This window comes from Sarcophilus harrisii, chromosome 5 (assembly GCF_902635505.1).
Source record: "Sarcophilus harrisii chromosome 5, mSarHar1.11, whole genome shotgun sequence".
NCBI lineage: Eukaryota > Metazoa > Chordata > Mammalia > Dasyuromorphia > Dasyuridae > Sarcophilus > Sarcophilus harrisii.
In genome coordinates this window covers 31417730-31437849 of record NC_045430.1, presented here as the reverse complement: position 1 = coordinate 31437849, position 20120 = coordinate 31417730, and the positions used below count along the sequence as shown (strand labels likewise).

The 20120-nt window shown below is 31.4% G+C and overlaps 1 protein-coding gene across 1 annotated transcript in view; it reads left to right on the top strand.

The window, feature by feature from the left end:
• Nucleotides 1-16479, top strand: part of LOC116419497 (coiled-coil domain-containing protein 144A-like) — a 75680-nt gene extending 59201 nt beyond the window's left edge. The window contains exons 13-21 of the mRNA XM_031940142.1: nt 360-561; nt 2801-2831; nt 3493-3544; nt 5038-5236; nt 6907-6940; nt 7526-7583; nt 9317-9503; nt 12737-13370; nt 16237-16479. Coding sequence (XP_031796002.1) covers nt 360-561; nt 2801-2831; nt 3493-3544; nt 5038-5236; nt 6907-6940; nt 7526-7583; nt 9317-9503; nt 12737-13370; nt 16237-16479 — 1640 coding nt within the window. The remainder of the gene's footprint in view (nt 1-359; nt 562-2800; nt 2832-3492; nt 3545-5037; nt 5237-6906; nt 6941-7525; nt 7584-9316; nt 9504-12736; nt 13371-16236) is intronic.
• The last annotated feature ends 3641 nt before the right edge of the window (nt 16480-20120 follow it).

Genomic DNA, 20120 nt, shown 5'->3' with positions numbered 1-20120 from the left:
AAACTATTTAGGGTAAAACACAATTATGATACTTTTAAAGTAATTTAGCATAATTATAATGTATAGATAAAATAGTTTATTAATCTTATTTGTCCCACAGTACACGTCAGCATGTTTACTTTTCACATATATTTTTCTTAGATTATGAGTAATTCTGAGATTTCAAAAATCTTTTAAAAAATTAATGTGTAACTTAAGAGATTCTCTTTAACTGTCTACAATACCCAAAGAGAAATATATTATTTTAAATTTAATTTAAATCTCTTGAAAAATAGTATTCTTGTATATCTTAGAATTCATATGTGGATGCTATTTTATCAGTGCCAGAGAATCTGAATTCCAGTTGTTTAACTCTACAGGTGCTTCTTGCCTTTGGGAAGGTCAGAACAGAGTTCTTGCAAGTGAGTTATCAGTGAAATGTAAAAACTCACGAATGGTAAGATTTGCAAGTAAAGTTTTGGCTTTTGAAAACATAGAGAACTGTGCACTACAGGAAACATTCTCAGAAAGCAGAATAACTGAATCTCAACAAAAGCATCAAAAAGTAGAATGTGAGAACAGGTATGGAATTTATCAGTTTAAATAAAGACTTGAAAGCTTTTCTTACATTGAAATATTATGACAGAGAATTTGGGGTTAGCAAGTCAAAAATGAAAAATCTTTAAGAGAATACTAGAATCAGAAATAAAACATAAAGAGAAATACTATAATGTTGTACATTATACAACTTTCTCTTAAACAAGAAAGAAAAATACATTCCCTGCACTCTTTTCTAAGAAGTTATCAATAAAAAAAAATAATTTAAGCATCCCTCTGTGGATTTTTTTAATGTAAAAAGCCTAAGAATGAGAAATGGATTTGCAAGGAATCTAAAACGATATGTTATCTTACTCCATAGTTGTGATGACAGCACTTTAAGTGAGACAGAACCTGATGAATTAAGTTAAACTGCTTCTGGCCTAACCCATAGAAAAGTATTAGCAAGGTGTGCTTTTTGTCACTGTAGAAGACTATTCTCCTGATTTTCTTTGTTCTGCCAGCTGAGTGTTCTTTCTGAGTATTCTGGTTGCAAGAGACATTTGCACTGCAGGAATGCCAGGAAAATTAGGGTTATTGGTAAAGTTAGAGGGCCGAGACTCCTTTTTCTATGTATACCATACTATTTGCCACTGTCATTGTGGTGACAGGGCACAGCAGAATTGACACTGGTCTATGAAAATTAGTTTTCACCACACACACCTAAGCATTAGTAATAATCCCATTCTTGGAGTTAGAAGATTAAGGCTCAAATTTCCAGTCTTCTACTGCTCTAGCATGGATTGAGAACTGAAAGGCACTATAGGCACTTATTTTTAAGTTGAGAAGATAAGCAATTTACCCACAGTAAAAATGGGTGAAAAGAGGAAGAACCAGATTATGAAATCCAGATTCAGTCCACTTTGCACTCTACCACAAGGTCAATATTAGCAGTGGAATGTTGGACATATTTTACACATTTGTAAAATGGGGGTGATAATACTTGGATATTAGCAGGACTTTTGTAAGGAAAGTTCTTTGTAAATTGCTATATAAACCCCAATAAATATATTATGCAGCATGCTCTAATGATTTCTTTCATTTCAATAGTCTTTACTAAAAGATTGTACTTCTAGACTTCTGGAACCACTTAACAGTTGATATAAGGAAAAACATGGGGAACATGGATGGATAACAGTATACTTTATTTAACTTCCCGTTGCTATTAATATAATAGCTGACAAAACCCCTGAAGTGAGAGAGAACCCAGTTTCTTCCCTATACTTCACCATATTTTTACATATTTCAAACTCCTTTTTCTCCTCTTCATTTGAAGGACATAGCTTGTTCTTTTTTAAATACCCAGTAAGAGCCAATCATTGTTTCATAGGATTACTGTCTCTGAAATTTGTTATTTTGTGTTTAATCACATTTAAGTTTTAGATTTCACTACTTCAGAGGATTTGTGCATAGTCTCATCAGCAGGAGTACTTTCTCTACAGAAAAGTATCATGACTTTGTCATTTTATCAGTTGTTTCCTCATGTTTTCTGACACAAGTTGTCCATCTAATGTTCTGGTAAACTTGTTTGAAAAACATTAGTCACAGACAGTGTGACTTACAATATTGTAAGCTCTAGGAAAAATAAAAAAGATGAGAAAGATAGTACCTGACCTCTTGGTGTTTACAATATAGGAAATACAACATGAAATACCAAAAAAATATGATTATGCTGGTTACATTGGTTAATATTTTCTAAAGCTTAAAATACAGTGAAACATGATGAACATAATTAAACATTTGTTTATGACTCAAATTATTTTAACATAACAATAGTATGTTAACAATAACAACAAATTATTATTTAACATGATAGTATTATTCTCAAATTCTTGTACCTTTGATCTCTTAATGACAAGCAGTTTGGGTCATGAAGAGCTGAAAAAATGAGTAACATATAATAAATTGAGATATTTTGGCTGACATTTATTTATACTGTGATCTCAAAGTATTTCTTTGAGGGAAAAAATTACAATGTTAATTCAGAAATTGTTTTATTTCTCTTAAACTTTTCAATAGGCAAAGATAAACATTATAAGTTATGGCTATGAGATTAAATATTGCAATATTCTGTATCCTATATTATTGACTAGAAATCTTTTAAAAATATGATTTTTAAATAAGTGTGTATTCAAATAATTTCAATGACAATATATTACCATATTTTTTGCCTCCTTGAATGAAATAATGAAATATACAATGAAATAAATTTTATCTCTTTTAGGTTTGCAAAGATTACAGTAATTGGAAACAAGGTAATGTAAAAACTGCTAAAAATGTAGATTAATGTAGGAAGTAATGCAATTTTTCATGGACAGATATGACCGATTTTCTATATTATAAAGCATGAGACTATTTCATCAGAAAATGGATAGTTTTACAAATAGTGTTCTTGTGAAATGAATCCACTGTGGATGCCAGAAAAAAAATTAGTTTGCTTTCATTTTTCCCCCACTTTCAAAAAAAAAAGAGTATTTACTCTCTGTAAAAGATGTAAGTATTTGTGATGATTTTTATAAGGTTACTAAATCAGCTTCTAGGTGAGTAGGTATGTGGCTTAGTGAATAGTGAGGAAAAGTTTGAATCTCTTCTTAGACTCTTAGATGATTTGTGCAGAATCATAGTTATCTAAGAGTCTAAGAACAGACTATTTCTCTATAGGAGAAATTAGGTGATTTGTGCAGAATCATAGTTATCTAATTTCTCCTATATCCTATCTTCCCATTTGTAAAATAATTATGAATAGAGCTTTTCTCATAGAATTGCTGTGAGAATGCTATGAGATAATATATAAGAGGTATCTGTTGTGAAAAAAAGTGCTACATAAATGTTATTGGTTGTTACTGCTTTAATGTTTATTTTACAATAATTTTATATAAAGTTTATTATTTGACAGTACTTTTATGTACCTTATAGGATAAAGTGGAGATGTGTACAGATACTTTTGATAACCTCACTCTGGACACAGGTACAGAGGATTCTGATTTTTCTACCTCAAATTATGTTCAGAGTAAGAATATGAATGAATGTTTGAAACATGAAATTGTGACAAGGAGGCAATAAAATGAGAGTGAAAATCTAGGTTTACTGGACAGTATATAGCCAATAAAAATAAATACCAAAAGTAAGGTATTAATATTGCAGAGGAAGTAGCTTTGTGGGCAAAAATTTTTCTATAGGCAAATCATTTAATCTTGGAGCTCCATTTTATTAATCTCTAAAATACCTTATAGTTCAGAGCATAATTTTGGAGAGATTATTTCTAAGACTATATGTGCAGTGTTACTAAATGTGAATTGTATGTATTGAATACTAGGATGAAGTGTATGAATTTTACATGGTTGTTAATAGAAAAGCATTAAGGAAATAACCATTAACTAAATGAATAAAGTGATCTCTTTCATGAAAAGTATACCCAAAATATTTTTCTAACTGACTAAAAATAGGAGGAACCTTGCAAATTTTCTGCTTAGTTTTTATCATTCTTCTGTGAGCATGGCCTATATGACAGTGTAATGGATATGATGTCATGAATAACTAGTTACAAATTCTGCCTTATCTACCTTCTAACTGTGGATTTCAACGTCCTCTAACTTTTTTGTCCCTGTATCATCTTTTGCTTTGAATCTTGAATGTCAGATTTTCCTTACTGCCAACTTCACCACCCATTATAATCAGTACCCATAAACAGCCCTGTTCTCCCCCACATCCTTGGTGCTTCAATTTTGTTGAACAACAACACTGTAAAATATGAAGAATTGAACATTGTCAAATAAAATCAGATAACCAAATCTATAGCTTTATATAAATCACTTTTCTAATTCTGGCTTGGTTCTATATTTAGTTGTGTATCTCTGTGAAGAATAAAATGCCTGGGTTTTTTGAAACTTATTTTCCTTGAAGCATAAGTGATTTTTTTTTCATTTTCTTCTGGTGTCTCTGCTATATTTTGCTTAAAGGTATCAGAAGTCTGACCAATAAATCAGAAGGAAATCTATTGTTTGAATGCTATGTACCGATTTACATTATAAGTTTCTAAAAAATAAAAAGTGTTTACATGAAACTATTTGGGGTAAAACATATTTATGTTACATTTAAAGTAATTTAGCATATTTGTAATGTATAGATAATATATTTTGTTAATCTCGTTTGTTCCACAGTACATCAGCATGTTTGCTTTTCGCATACATTTTTTTCTTAGATTATGAAGAATTCTAAGGTTTCAAAAACTTTTTTTAAAAAACTGTGTAACTTAAGAGATTCTTTTTAACTGTCTACAATATCCAAAGGGAAGTAGGTTATTTTAAATTTAATTTAAATCTCTTGAAAATGTTTTTACATATCTTAGAATTCACATGTGGACACTATTTTATCAGTGCCATAGAATCTGAATTTTGTTGTACTGCTACTGCCATGAAGATTTTAAAATCCTAATATATTTACCTGTATATCTCTCTATAGATTCTTGCCTTTGGGAAGATCAGAACAGAGTTCTTGCAGCTCAGTTAACAGTAAATTTTAAAAAGTCACAACAGATAAAACTCACAAGGGATGTTATGATTTTAGAAAACACAGGGACCTATAGACTACAGGAAACATTCTCAAAAAGCAGCATAACTGAATCTCAACAAAAGCATCAAAAAGTACAATGTGAGAGCAGGTATGGAACTCATCAGTTCAAATAAAGACTTGAAAGATTTTCTCTTACATTGAAGTATTATGACAGAGAATTTGAGGTTAACAAGTCAAAAATGAAAAATCTCCAAGTGAATACTATAATGAGAAATAAAATATAGAGAAATACTATAATGTTATACATCTCTTGAAAGAGATTCCCCCACTCTTTTCTAAAAAGTTTTCAATAAAAAAATAAGCTTCCCTCCATGGATTTTTTTTTTTCTGCAATGACTTTGCCATGCACAAGAAAAATGTAAAAAAGCCTAAAAATGAGTTTACCCACAGTAAAAATGAGTGAAAAGAGGAAGAACCAGGTTATGAAATCCAGATTCAGTCCACTTTGCACTCTACCACAAGGCCAATATAAGCAGTGGAATCTTGGACATATTTTACACATTTGTAAAATGGGGGTGATAATACTTGGGATTGTTGTAAATAAAGTTCTTTGTAAATTTCTATGGAAACGTGAACTATAATTATAAACCAAATAAATATATTATGCAGCATGCCAGCAGAATATTCTGCTAATGATTTCTTTTATTTCAATAGTCTTTACTGAAAGAGATTATACTTCTAGATTTCTGGAACCACTTAATAGTAGAGACAGAAAATCTTGGGGAACATGGTGGGGTAACAACATATACTCCATTTAACTTACCATTGCTATTAATATAATAGTTGATTAAACTCCTGAGAAGTGAGAGAGAATCCATTTTCTTCACCTATACTTCACCATATTTTAACTTATTTCAAACTCCTTTTTCTCTCTCCATGTGAAGGACATAGCTTGTTCTTTTTTTAAATACGTAGAAAGAGCCAATCAATGTTTCATATCATTTCTGTCTCGGAAATTTGTTATTTTTGTGTTTAATCACATTTAAGTTTTAGATTTCACTACTTCAGAGGATTTGTGCATAGTCTCATCAGCAGGAGTACTTTCTCTAGAGGAAAGTATCATGACCTTGTCATTTTATCAATTGTTTCCTCATCGTTTCTTCCACAAGGGGTCCATCTAATGTTCTGGTAAACTTGTTTGAAAAACATGCAATGTGGAGAATCATATTGAGCTCTATGAAAAATTTTTTAAAAAGTGAGAAAGATAGTACTTGACCTCTTGATGCTTACAATATAGGAAATACAGCATGAATTACCAAAGAAAAATATGATTATGCTGATTACTATGGTTAATATTATCTAAAGCTTAGAATACCATGAAACATGATGAGCATAATTTAACATTTGTTGATGACTCAAGTTTCTTCTAACAATCATGATGGTATTATTCTCAAATTCTTATTCTTTTATACTTTTAATAAAAAGCAGTTTGGGTCATGAAGAGCTGAAAAAATGAGTAATTGGTATAACAAGTTAAGATGTTTTGGCTGAAATTTATTTATACCATGATCTCTTGAATCTTTCTTTGATGGGAAAAAATACTAATGTTAATCAGAACTTTTTTTATTTCTCTCAAAAACTTTTCAAGAGGCAAAGATAAACATTTATGTTATGGCTATGAGATTAAATATTGCAGTATTATGTATCCTATATTACTAGAAATCTGAAAAAGCATATGATTTTTAAATAAGTGTGTATTAAATAATGAAAATTACAGTATATTTTATGTACCCAATGAAATAAATTTTGTGTCTTTAGGTTTGCAAAGATTCCAGTAATTGGAAACAATAAGGTAATGTAAAAATTGCTAAAATGTAAATTAATATAGAAAGTAATTTTTCATGGACAGATATGACCTGCTTTTCTACATTATGAAGCATAAGACTATTTCATCAGAAAATGGATAGTTTTAGAAATAGTCTTCTTGTGAAATGAATCTACTGTGAATGCCAGAATTAGATTGCTTTCATTTTCCCTCCACTTTCTAAAAAGAATAGTATTTATTCTCTGTAAGAGATGTTGTGAGTATTTGTGATAATCTTTAAAAAGTTACTAAATCAGCTTCTAGTTGGGTTGGTATGTGGCCTAATGAATAGTGAGGAAAACCTAAGTTTGAATCTCTTCTTAGGCTCCTAGATAGCTATAATTCTGGACAAATCATCTTATTTCTCCTATGCCCTATTTTCCCATTTGTAAAATAATATGAGTAGAGCTTTTCTCACAGAATTGCTGTGAGAATGCTGTGAGATAATGTATAAGAGAGAACGTTGTGAAAATGTGCTATCTAAATGTTCTTCATTGTTATTGCTTTAATATTTATATTGCAATAATTTTATATGAAGTTTATTATTTGACACTACTTTTATGTATCTTATAGGATGAAGTGGAGATGGATAAAGATACTCATGATGACTTCACTCAATCACATGACACAGGTATAGAGTATTCTGATTTTTCCACCTCAAATTATATTCAGGATAAAAATATTTTTTAAATTTTCTAACGGAATACCATTGTTAAAAAGAATCAAATATGAGACACAGTTCTTGTCCTCATTCAGTCTGCTATCTAACTAGGGGGATAGGGCCTATAGAGATAACTGTATTAGAAAAAAATACATAAATACTTAATAAATTATATGATAAGTAAATAAAGAGTACAGTCATATTGCTATATGAGGTCTAAAGTATGAAAGAATATCAGCTATAAAGAATAAAAAAAAACTTTTTTGAAGGTAGCATTTGTGTTGCCTTTAAAGGACGGATATGAATTCAGTAGATCATGGGTGCCTAGGGGACTGGAATGAATGTTTGAATCATGGAAACTGTGAGCAAGGAGGCAGTAAAATGAGTGAGAATCCAGTTTTATTGGACAGTATATAGCCAAAAGAAGTATATACCAAAAGGAAAGGTATTAAAATTGCAGAGGAAGTAGCTTTGTGTCTATAGGCAAATCATTTAATCTGGGAGCTCCATTTTGTTAATCTCTAAAATACCTTCAGAGCATAATTTTGGGGAGGTTATTTTTAAGTCTATATGTGCTATATTACTAAATGTGAGTTACATGTATTGAAATACTAGGATAAGGTGTATGAATTTTACATGGTTGATAGCAGAAAAGCATTAAAGAAATTACCATTAACTAAATGAATAAAATGATCTCTTTCATGAAAAGTCTAGGTAAACTATTTCTCTAAATGAGTATAAATAGGAAGTACCTTGCAAATTTTCTTCCTAGTTTTTATAATTCTTTGGTGATCATGGCTCACTACATGATAGTGTACTGGACATGATGTCATGGATAACTAATTAAAATTCTACCTTATCTGCCTACTAACTGTGAATTAGTTAACTTCTCTGTGCCTAGATCTTCTTTTGCTTTGAATCTTGGATCTCAGATTTTCCTTATTGTCAACTTCACCACTCCATACAATCAGTACCCATACACAACCCTATTTTCCTCCACATCCTTGTTGCTCCAATTCTGTTAAACACTGAAATATATGAAGAATTGGACGTTGTCAAAGAAAACCAGATAACCAAGTCTTTTAAATCTGTAAATTTATATAACTCACTTAGTTGTGTATCTCTCTGAAGAATAAAAAGCCTGGGTTTTTTGGCACTTATTTTTCTTGAAGCACTTTCTTCTGGTGTCTCAGCTGGTTATATAGGTGACCAGAATTAGGACCAATGAATGAAGAAGAAAACTTAAGTCTCTAAATAATAAAAAGTGTTTACATGGAACTATTTGGTGTAAGTTACTTTAAAAGTAATTTAGCATAATTGTAATATATAAATAATTTATTTTTATTAATCTTATTTGTCCCACTCACAGTACACGTCAGCATGTTTACTTTTCAGATATATTATTCTTAAATTGTGAGGAATTCTGAGGTTTCAAATAACTTTTTAAAAAATTAATGTGTAACTTAAGAGATTCTCTTTATCTGTCTAAAATACTCAAAGGGAAGTAGTTTATTTTAAATTCAATGTAAATCTCTTGCAAAATAATATTTTTGCATATCTTAGAATTCATATGTGGACACTTATTTTATCAGTTTCAGAGAATCTGAATTCTAGTTATACTGCTACTGTCATGCAGATTTTAAATCCTAATTTTTTATTTACTTGTATTTTTCTCTTTACATGTTCTCCTGGCCTTTGGGAAGACACTCTTCTTAAAAGTTACTTACCAGTAAAATATAAAAAATCACAATGGAAACAACTCGGAAGAAGAGTTAGGAGATTAGAACATTCACTTAAGGGACTACAGGAAAAATTATCAGAAAGAAGAAAAACTAAATCCCCACTAAGGCATCAAAAAGTGAAATGTGATAGAGAACTCTATGGAGACAGGTATGGAACTCACTAGTTTAAATAAAGACTTAAAGCTTTTCTCTTGAAGCTTTGTGTCAGAGAATTTGAGATTAGGAAGTAAGAAATGAAAAATCTTTAAAAGAATACTATAATGAGCCTTCCTTAATTCCTTTGCTGGTGAAATCCCTCTTCCTGTTTGGAATAATTTCCATTGAGTGCCCACTATCACTTCATCATGTTATTTTTGAAGAACAGATAGTTTTCTTTAATCGACATACATTTATCCAGTGGGTTCCATGTTCCAAGATCTGTTCTAGACACTAAGAACAAAAACAACAATGAAGTGCCATTGGGAAGTTCACATTGAATACACAAATACAAGATATATATAACCAACATCAATACAATAATATCACAAATTTGGGGCAGGGAACAGGGCATGGTTTTCAGGGGACATTACAATTAGCAATTTCATGTAGAAGAAGGTACATAAGCAGAGTTTAATAATAATAAAAAAAAATAATGGAAGGGGAGTTTAGGAAAGGAGCATTACAATCCAGGCTGAGAAGACACCAAACACAAGGGTGTGGCTTTGGGAAATGGAGTTTTGTGTTGTCCTGTGTGGAACCAAAAAGAGGGCACTGGATTGTAGACTGCAAAAAGGGATGTAATGTATGATGGAGTTAGGTAATTTCTACTTCTGATACACTGTAAATACTCTTGTTTATTCAAATTCCTCATTACTATGTCCTAGTCCCCAGCTAAATGCAAATTACTTTTTGAAACTTATGTCATATTCCCTTATTTCCCCTAAGTTTCCCCTGGCCTGAGTTGTCACAGAGCTTACACTTTGGAAATGGTACAGTTTCTCTTGGGATCTTATTGGCTCCCCATGAGTTCCCTTAACACCATTGTGGAGGAATGATTTCTAGGGTTATATATATACTCAGCCCTAGTCTAGCTCTTGAGCCCCTTCCTTACATCACTAATGTTTTAGACATCTCAAATGGGATGTGCCACATGCATCTTCACCTTAAGAAGAATTATTTTTTCTTCCTATTCCCTCCCCTCTTCTGGATGTCCCTATTAATAATTGATAGCACCTTCCTCCGATTCACCCAGGCCTGTAACCTTAATAACAGCCTTAACTCTAACTTTTTTACTCCTCACATTCAATCTAATGACAAATTTTGGGCCTTTGTAGCATCTTTCATAGCCGTCCATTTCTGTCTAATAACAATCATCAGTATAATGCAGGCATTCTTTCCCTCTTCTTATATTATTGCACTTGCCTTCTTTCTTTCTCTGAATGAAGACCTTCCACACACTAATCCATTCTTCAAAGCTGCCAAAGTGATTTTCCTAATGCATAAATCTTACTATGTCATTTCTCCTCCTCTTTTAGTAATGGTGGCTCCCTGTCACCTCCAAGATCAAATATTATTAACTTCTTTTCTTGGCACTGAAAAGCCTTATAATATGGCCCTTTCCTGCTTTTCCAGTTTTCTCATACTTTATTTGGCTCCCTAACTCTGATATTCAGCTATACTGGCTCACAAGCTATTCTTTTTCCCCTTATTTTATGTAAAGACTTGTTCAAACCCTGATTTTTAAAAACATTTTGAGTTCTCCCTCTTCTTCTTTCTTCCCAAAACAGTAAGCAATTTGACATAGATTATATAGTTGAAATCATGTAAAACATATTTTCATATTACTCATGATGTGAGAGAAGAAATAATCTAAACAGAAAAAAACCCTGAAAATTCTAATGAGAAAATAATATACTTTGGTGTGCATTCAGGCTCAATCTGTTCTTTCTCGATGTGGATAGCATTTTCCATCATGAGTCTTTTGATATTTTAATTAAATCATTGCATTGCTGAAAAGAGCTAAGTTACTGATGATCATCACACAATATTGGTGAAAATGTGCTCATTATGCTCATTTAACTTTGTATCATTTCAGAAAGTCCATACTAGTTTTCCTGAAATTTGACTGTCAATTTCCATTCCCCTTAACTAAATGCCTTTTTTCTGTAACTTGCTTTTCTTGTATTTTATTTACATGTTGTTTTACCCATTTAGAACAAAAGCACCTTGAGGCCAACGATTGATGTTTTTGACTTTGTTTATATCCCCAATGCTTAGCACAGTACTTGGTACATAGGAAGCACTTTGTGAAGCCTTGTTTACTAATAATGGCTGACTTATTGGGAGTTATCTTCTATATAATAATAGCTTAGAAACACCATGCAGAATCTCTCTTGACTTTCCTATGGAAGTATTGCAAAATACTTCCATCGCAAAAAATCCATCAATATAACCTATCCTTTCTATTTTTAGTAGGACAACCATTCTATATGATTCTAATCCAACACTGTTGAAAGTTGTACTCCTTATTTATTAATTGTTCATATTTTATTTTCTTATACATTATTGAAATTTATGAAAGCTTTTTCTCAATGCATCAATCTGAAAATAAGTCAAAAATTAGAACTTGATACTTCTCTAACGAAAGTTGGCTCCTTATTTTTCCTGAAAATCATTTCAAATTCTGATTACCACTTCAGAGAATTTTCTTCTTCAGTATGAATAATATAGGCAGGATTCTTGAGGACTCAGTGGTTCAGGCACCTCCATTTAACATGCTGTCTGCATCTTCAAATCCTAAGAATAGTGGTAAAAGCAGACTGTAAGCAGACCTTTAGACTCATATGGGATAATAATACTGGTGGATATCTTAAAAGGTAAAAAAGAAACTTGATAGATTTGGCTCTTTTCAATAATATGATGTGATTCAGGTAAATTCCAGTAAACCTGTGATAGAGAGAACCATAGTATTACCTTTTTTATTATTGTTTGATTTTTTTTTTTACTTTCTCACTGTTTTCCTTTTTGTTCTGACTTTTCTTGTGCAGCATAATCTGTACTGAATAATTGCACATATTTAGCATATGTTGGATTACTTGCTGTCTAGGGAAAGGGGTGGGGAATGGAAGGGAGAAAAATTTCAGAAACAAGATTTTGCAAGGGTTACATGTTATACTATCTCTGTATATATTTTGAAAATAACAACTTATTTTAAAATACAGTACAATGTGAAAAATATTAAATAAAAACATCCTGAAAAATTAAGATTTCAGTTTCCCTCATAAATTTCACTGTAAAATTTACTATTGTCTATTTTAAAATTTTATTCATTTTAGTAATCTTTCAAGACTATATAACACAATTACTTGCAATTTTTTTTCTAAATATAATACTGAACTCTAGATTGGAAGGTGAAAAACAAAACAGAGAAAAACTACAGACAGAAATTAATTACCCTAATTACCCTACCTGTGCAAATTCTGCCACATTTCATCAGGAATCTCAGACAATAAAACTAAACTTTCAGCAAGCACGAGACCAGTGGCTTCTTTTAAAGAACCAACTAATAGAGAAGATTGACAAACTGTCAAGTCAGCTTTCTAAAGTTGAAAAGGAGAAAAACCAACTATGTGAAACCCTTAAAATGACAACATTAATATTAGAAGAAACACAGAGAAAATTAAAGAAGAACAAGGATAAAATAAAAGAACTTAAATACAAAAATCATATACTAAAGAAAAAATCAAACAGATCATTTTTCACAAAAGAGTCCAGGCAAGAATTAACCCAAATGCCAAGGGAAATTCATGTGCTTCAACAACCATTTGAAGATGCCCAAAATGAAGGGGTCTTCAAAATACAGGTATCCGATGATATCCAGGTGAAGTTTAACGATCGTTCCAATACTCTTATTGCTAGCATTAAAAAACAAGATCATGTGGAAAAAGAGAGAAAAAAGAAAGAGGAAGAAGAGTCAGCTGATGAATATTTGCATATAATGGAACAAATATATAAAAATGAACAGGCAAGAGAAGAGGTAGGTCTAATATCTAATAAATAATATCATCACCAACATTTAACATTTTGAAATGAATTTCTAAGGTATTTTGATCAAGATAAATTAGGAATTTGAATTGGTAAAAGTTTCTGATATTAGTAATTTTCAAGGTAAAAATTCTGATATGCAAGAAAGAATGAGGAAACATCCATGATAAAACTCAACCCAATATCCATTTTTAGATAAGATGACTCATTATGATTAAAAAACTATTGTGTAGGTAGCTCATGAAATTTTAAATGCATGGTATTGGTTAATGAATGTAGATGGAGTGAAGTACTTGTAAGTCAATACTGATAAATTTGTAGTTCTAAAAATTTGCCTAGTATTCCTGCAATGGAAGAATTATTAAAAATGCTGAAACAAGGCACATCCTTAGAAAATATGCTAGAAATACTGTAACAATTCAAATTGAGTCATCCAAATTGAGATACTGTGGGCATTATAGTCATTACCCTTTTCATAACCATTGAAACATGTTTATCAATCTGACTAGTTTTAATTCAAACTCTTGTGAACTGATTTTAGAAATATTAAACAGTTGATCATATTATTAGTAACTACTTTTGTTTAAAATTTAGGACAATAAAGAAAAAATAATTTTTTTTGTATGGTAACAAAGCCATTTTAAAATGTGGTTTTGATTCTATACTCATATTTATTATATGTCAGTGTTTTTTACCATTTTTACTAATACTTTTTGCATAATGTCCAGAATTGTAGTTTCTGGGATCAGTAACTTTCATTTATTGAAAACAGATAGCTTTTTACTGTCTACTAGCAATTCTCATTATCTGTAATGCTTTAAACATATTCAATGAGTAGGACTACCAAGTATTGTACTATATAACAATTTGAGATTTAAAAAAAAAATTTTAATCATGTAGTTCTTTTCGTAGTAGAATTAGTAATTCAATTAATTTTACCAATTTTCTTTAGACAGTTTTATATTGATTTCTTTTAGCTTGTTTCCTTTCGAAATTTTACTAGCATTTAGGTGAATTTTATTTTATAAGATAATCTTATCTAATGAGATAGAAAATTTTAAATGCCACTTACCCTTCATTTTACTATGTCATATATGCAATAATTTTCTTTAATTTATAGTGAAATGCATAGTTTTTTTTATTTTTTTATTTAATAGCCTTTTATTTACAGGTTATATGCATGGGTAACTTTACAGCATTAACAATTGCCAAACCTCTTGTTCCAATTTTTCACCTCTTACTCCCCACCCCCTCCCCCAGATGGCAGGATGACCAGTAGATGTTAAATATATTAAAATATAAATTAGATACACAGTAAGTATACATGACCAAACCGTTATTTTGCTGTACAAAAAGAATCAGACTCTGAAATATTGTACAATTAGCTTGTGAAGGAAATCAAAAATGCAGGTGGGCATAAATATAGGGATTGGGAGTTCAATGTAATGGTTTTTAGTCATCACCCAGAATTCTTTCTCTGGCGTAGCTGGTTCAGTTCATTACTGCTCCATTGGAAATGATTTGGTTGATCTCCTTGCTGAGGATGGCCAGGTCCATCAGAACTGGTCATCATATAGTATTGTTGTTGAAGTATATAATGATCTCCTGGTCCTGCTCATTTCACTCAGCATCAGTTCGTGTAAGTCTCTCCAGGCCTTTCTGAAATCATCCTGTTGGTCATTTCTTACAGAACAATAATATTCCATAATATTCATATACCACAATTTATTCAGCCATTCTCCAACTGATGGGCATCCATTCAGTTTCCAGTTTCTAGCCACTACAAAGAGGGCTGCCACAAACATTTGAAATGCATAGTTTTTTATAACATATGAATATTAACACACACATATAAAGATTTGTATTTTGTGTGTATGTGTACATCTCTGTACATATATATATGTGGGTATGGTGGTCTTCCTGCTAGGTTAGAGAATGAAATGAAATTCTTTTCCTTTAGCAGCAACCTTGTACCATACTGTACATCCATAAGTGGAAGAGCTACCGTATTTTTCAATAGTTTTCCCCATTTTCTGTCCATTGACTATGACCAGGAATATAATTTATCTCCTGTCATAAAACAAAACTGCTTTTGAAGACTTGGCAAGGACAGTTGAATATATGAATAGTAGCTAGCAAGCCCTCCAGTCCCCTCCCCTCCCTATTTTTTTTTTTTTTTTTGCTTTCATCAAATCAAATCAATCTTTAATTTTATCAGGCCTCACAAGCCTAACTGTTCATATGATCCATTCTCCAGGGGAAACTAAGAGGAAAGAAAATGTATCTTTTTCTAATAAGTGTCCTTATTCATCTGAAGGCACATGCAAAGGACTTTTTCTGAAAAATAGAAGGTAGAAACCCCTAATGTTTGTATCAGGTCTAAGAAGCTATATATTATACCCTCCATCCTTCTCCCACCTTACATATGAATTGCACATAAAAAGCTTTATCTCCTACATGACTTTGGAGGTGTTTTAATGTCTCAATCAGACAGAAAACAATGCTTTATGATGAGCAAAGAGGAAGATAGCATTTGGCCCACATTGAATGGAGGGTGTGTAGTATAGTCAAAATACTTAAGAAATAAGTTCTGATTTTTGTCTTAATTACTTTTAGGACTTAACTGTTGTAACCTTTTTGGGTTACTTTCCTCAACTGCAAAATGAGATGGTTGCATTAAATAGTTCCTAAGAGTTTTTCCTAGTTCTAAATCTATGATAACCATAAATATGTTCCTGCAATTAAGTTACATATGAAAATATTTATATCAATTAACTTTGAAGGTATATTTATTTCATATAATCTAATACTGACATATGAAATCAGTAGTAGAAATTCTGTTTACATTTTTCTATCAGGGTACCATAAGAAAGTTTCAACAAGTACTCAGAGATTCCAAAAATGAACCATCTATGAATTCACAACTGCTTACATCACATCATCAGAGAGTTTTGGAATGGAAAAAGCAACTACAGAAGGAATTAGATGAAATCAAAAGGAAAGTATGTATGCAAAAATTCAATAATTTGTCATTGATTAATGCAAAGTGTTTTCACTCTAACACTAATTTTTTTTACCAATATTATAATATATATTTGTGACAACTGTACCTGCCATCTAAACTGACAGACAAGACTTATATCATCTACCATTTGTACCCATTTATACCATTTGTATATTGGGATAATTATTTTCACTCATAATACTGTTTACCAATCCTCACCGAAGGAATGAGAAGTTTTTTTCAAAATAATAATAATAAATAGTGTATATCATACTTTATATATTTAAATACACACACACACACACACACACACAGGCAGCTTGGTGGAAATAGCAATAGAACTTTTCATCTGGAGTTAGAAAGATCTGGGTTCAAATGAGGCTTTAGACAGTATCTGTGTTACGTGGAGAAAGTCACTTAATCTTTCTCAGTTTCTTCAACTGTAAAGGATAATAATAGCATCGATCTCCTAGATTTGTTATGAGAATCAAATGAGAAATAATTGTAAAACTAAACTAAATTTAGTAAAACTAAAATTAACACAATATATGATACATAGTAGGCACCTAATGAATGTTTGTTTCTCTGCTTCAGAAACATACAAGTCAATAGTTTCAGTTACCTGTAAAAGTAATCATTGTTTGTTATACTTTGACAAACACCTCCTAATGCTGAAAAATAGTTCTTTTATCTGCTTTCTTTCAGTATAATGGCACTTACTAAGAAATGGTTTATTACCAGTTTCAGCCTTTGCAAAACATATCATTTTATATTGGTATGAAAGAGAAATATTTCTAATTTTCAGAAAACAGTATTGGAATGGGAATAAGTTTTATGTCCCAAATCATTTAATTTTCCCTATTGCTCATTTTCTTTATTTTCTTCCCATTCCTTTTGGACCATATTGATTAAAATATTAACTTTCAAATAAAGCCTTTGTCTTCAGGCTGTAGTCTAGGAACTAGCTGTGGACTGTATAAGGGATGGCAAGGAAGCAACAAATCTTTGTCCACAGGAATTAGTTCAGTTAAATGGCATTCAGGGCAAAGTGGCACCGTTTCTTCCCTTTCTTCCTTCCCTAATTAGGAGAGTAATTAAGATATATAAGAAGTGGGAAAGTTCTGTTTCTTCTTTGTTCAATTATTGTTCTATAAATTAGTGAATGTCAATTCTGTGAGTTATAGTATGGCAGGTTCTGAGTAGTTTACCAAGAACATGGGAAATCAATGCTCTCTTGTCCTTGGAGAATTTTCAGTCTCACTGGAAGCTGATGCAAAATAGGGAAAGTTCACTTATAATACAAGTTACTATAAAAACAAAGCAACAAATGAATTGTTATTAAGTAATGTAAGCATTTATTTAAGAGAGCAAGAGTGAGAATGAAGACGAGGAAGGGACATAGGGAAGAAAAGAGAGATGAAAGAGGGAGGGAGAAAGAGAGAGAGACAGAGACAGAGAGAAAGATCACTATGGTTGGAGAATAGATGGTATTTTGTAAAGTCTGGGCTAGCTCCCTGGAGGCCTCAGGAACAGTCGGAGTCAGGATAAGTAAAAGTCCTTGGTCTTTAGGGGGAGAAGTGAAGGAGACAGACAAAGGCCAGGAGGCTCCTGGATTCTCCAGTCCAAAGTCACCAACCTCCCCTCCTCATCCTGAGGCCAAGTGAAGTTCTCTCACCTGTCTCACCCTACCCTCTAATCCTTAGATACAATTCTCTTAACTCCAACCATTGAGCCAGCATTAAGTGTGAGAAGAGCAATTCCAAACATATGCTAATAGTTGTTGTCGAATAGGTGATTAGCCTTAAGTGCTTAAGTCTGATTTAAGTGCACCTATTCAAAGTTTCAGCCCTTTACGGTATTTAATCTAGTCTTCTGCCCAACATGTAAAAATAACCATTGCAAAATTTCTGGGTTAGCACCTTTATTGAAAGAACAGTTGCCAAATACATAAATTTAATGATGTATATTTTTGTATATTTTTGATAATTGCACAAATATAATTTGTCAAAGACCTACATTGGAAAGGTACTTTTCCAAAGACTGCTTTTCTTTAAACCCAAAAGTTTCATTATGAAGCTTTATAATCCAGCATAACCTTGATCATTGTACATAAGACATCTTTGGAGTATTATATCAATTTGGAATTAGGAAAATTAAGTTCAATTCGTTTTCTGTAATTTACTAGCCAGAACACCCCAAGAAACATTTTTTTTAGTCTATTTACTTTCGACAACTCTTTAGGGTTTCTAGTTATAGATGGCTGTGATCTACACTGCTGAAATGTCTTGTACTACTAAAATCATACATATTTTACATATGTAATGTTGGCTATATATATAAAATCTAAGTGCATTGTATATAGTGACATTTGGAATATAAAAATGCATAGCTTTGTCTATACAATGGGCTACCACTTGATGGACTAATACAATTTTTGTTAAATGTTAATATTTATGTATAGGTATCACTAATTCAGAGTTAAATATAAGATTGTGATTTAACTTTTAAAATTGAAAAATTTGAAACATTTTGTTTGGAATTTTTATAGCTGCAGGAATTCCAAGAAAAGAACAAACACTTACAGCAGTGTATTAATGAATTAGAAGATTATATACAAAAGTAAGAGTTAAAGATTTTTTATAAGTTAGTGCTATGAATAGTTGTAGATCAAATCAAAATTATAAACTACTAAAATATATTCATAATACAACATCATGCAATTGTTTATTTCTAAATATTTCTTTTTTAAATGGGAAAGAGGAAAAATCTGCTTAAGTAAAACTTATTTTGAGATGAATAAATAAATAAATTGTAGTCAACCTTGAGAATGTCAATGTCAAAAGTGTATTGGACTTGAAGCAAAAATTATCTCCCATAAAGAGAGATACACTTTGGTCCTGAAAGTTACAGGCATGAGAAATGTAGCTCTAGGAAAGTAGATTGGATGACATGTTCCAAAAAATACTGGTTTTCACATTGCCAATTTATTCAAGTGCTGCACTTTGACCATAATGAAAATCATCAGCAGAATTTTGAAGGATAAGCCATATAAATTACTGCTACAAAATTATCCTGCTCTCCAAAAACAAGGTTAGAAGCAGTATAATCCAATGTGTATACATAACCTGTCTCCAAATCATGGATGTTCAGTTTGTATATCTGATTTAACTCGTTGAGTATTCTGGGACAGTCACTTTGTTTCCTACAAAGTTCTTTAAAAGTATACATTGAAAAGCTACCACAGCTCCACGCTGCTAGAAGGAGTTTACTCATGAAAAGTTCCCAATTTCAATAAAAAGTTTGTCTTACTACACCTCCCCTAATAAAACATCTTGATTAATTGAGCCTTATAAGGATTTTTCTTCAAGAATTACATTTTTTCATATCCAATTGCTAGAGTAGCATGTAATTATAAATTAAGAAAGTGTTTCTGAAGAATATAAAAACAGGTTTCTTACAAAAAAGAAGAAAATGGATTGGCTTTTTCATCTCCAGAAGTAATTGTTAAGGGAATTGAGTTGAGAAGAGTTCAAATCTTGACTCTAACATGTACTGACTGTGACCCTGAGTCACTGTCTGAACCTCTGTGCTGGCAAGAAACTTTAGTAGAAAATTTGAGATTTAAATTTTGAATAGGTAGACAGTATTTTCCTACACCAAGGAAATCACAACTCCAAATCACTGTGATTTTAGATCATGATCATGTATGTATGAGATGTCTTTAAAATAGATACAGTT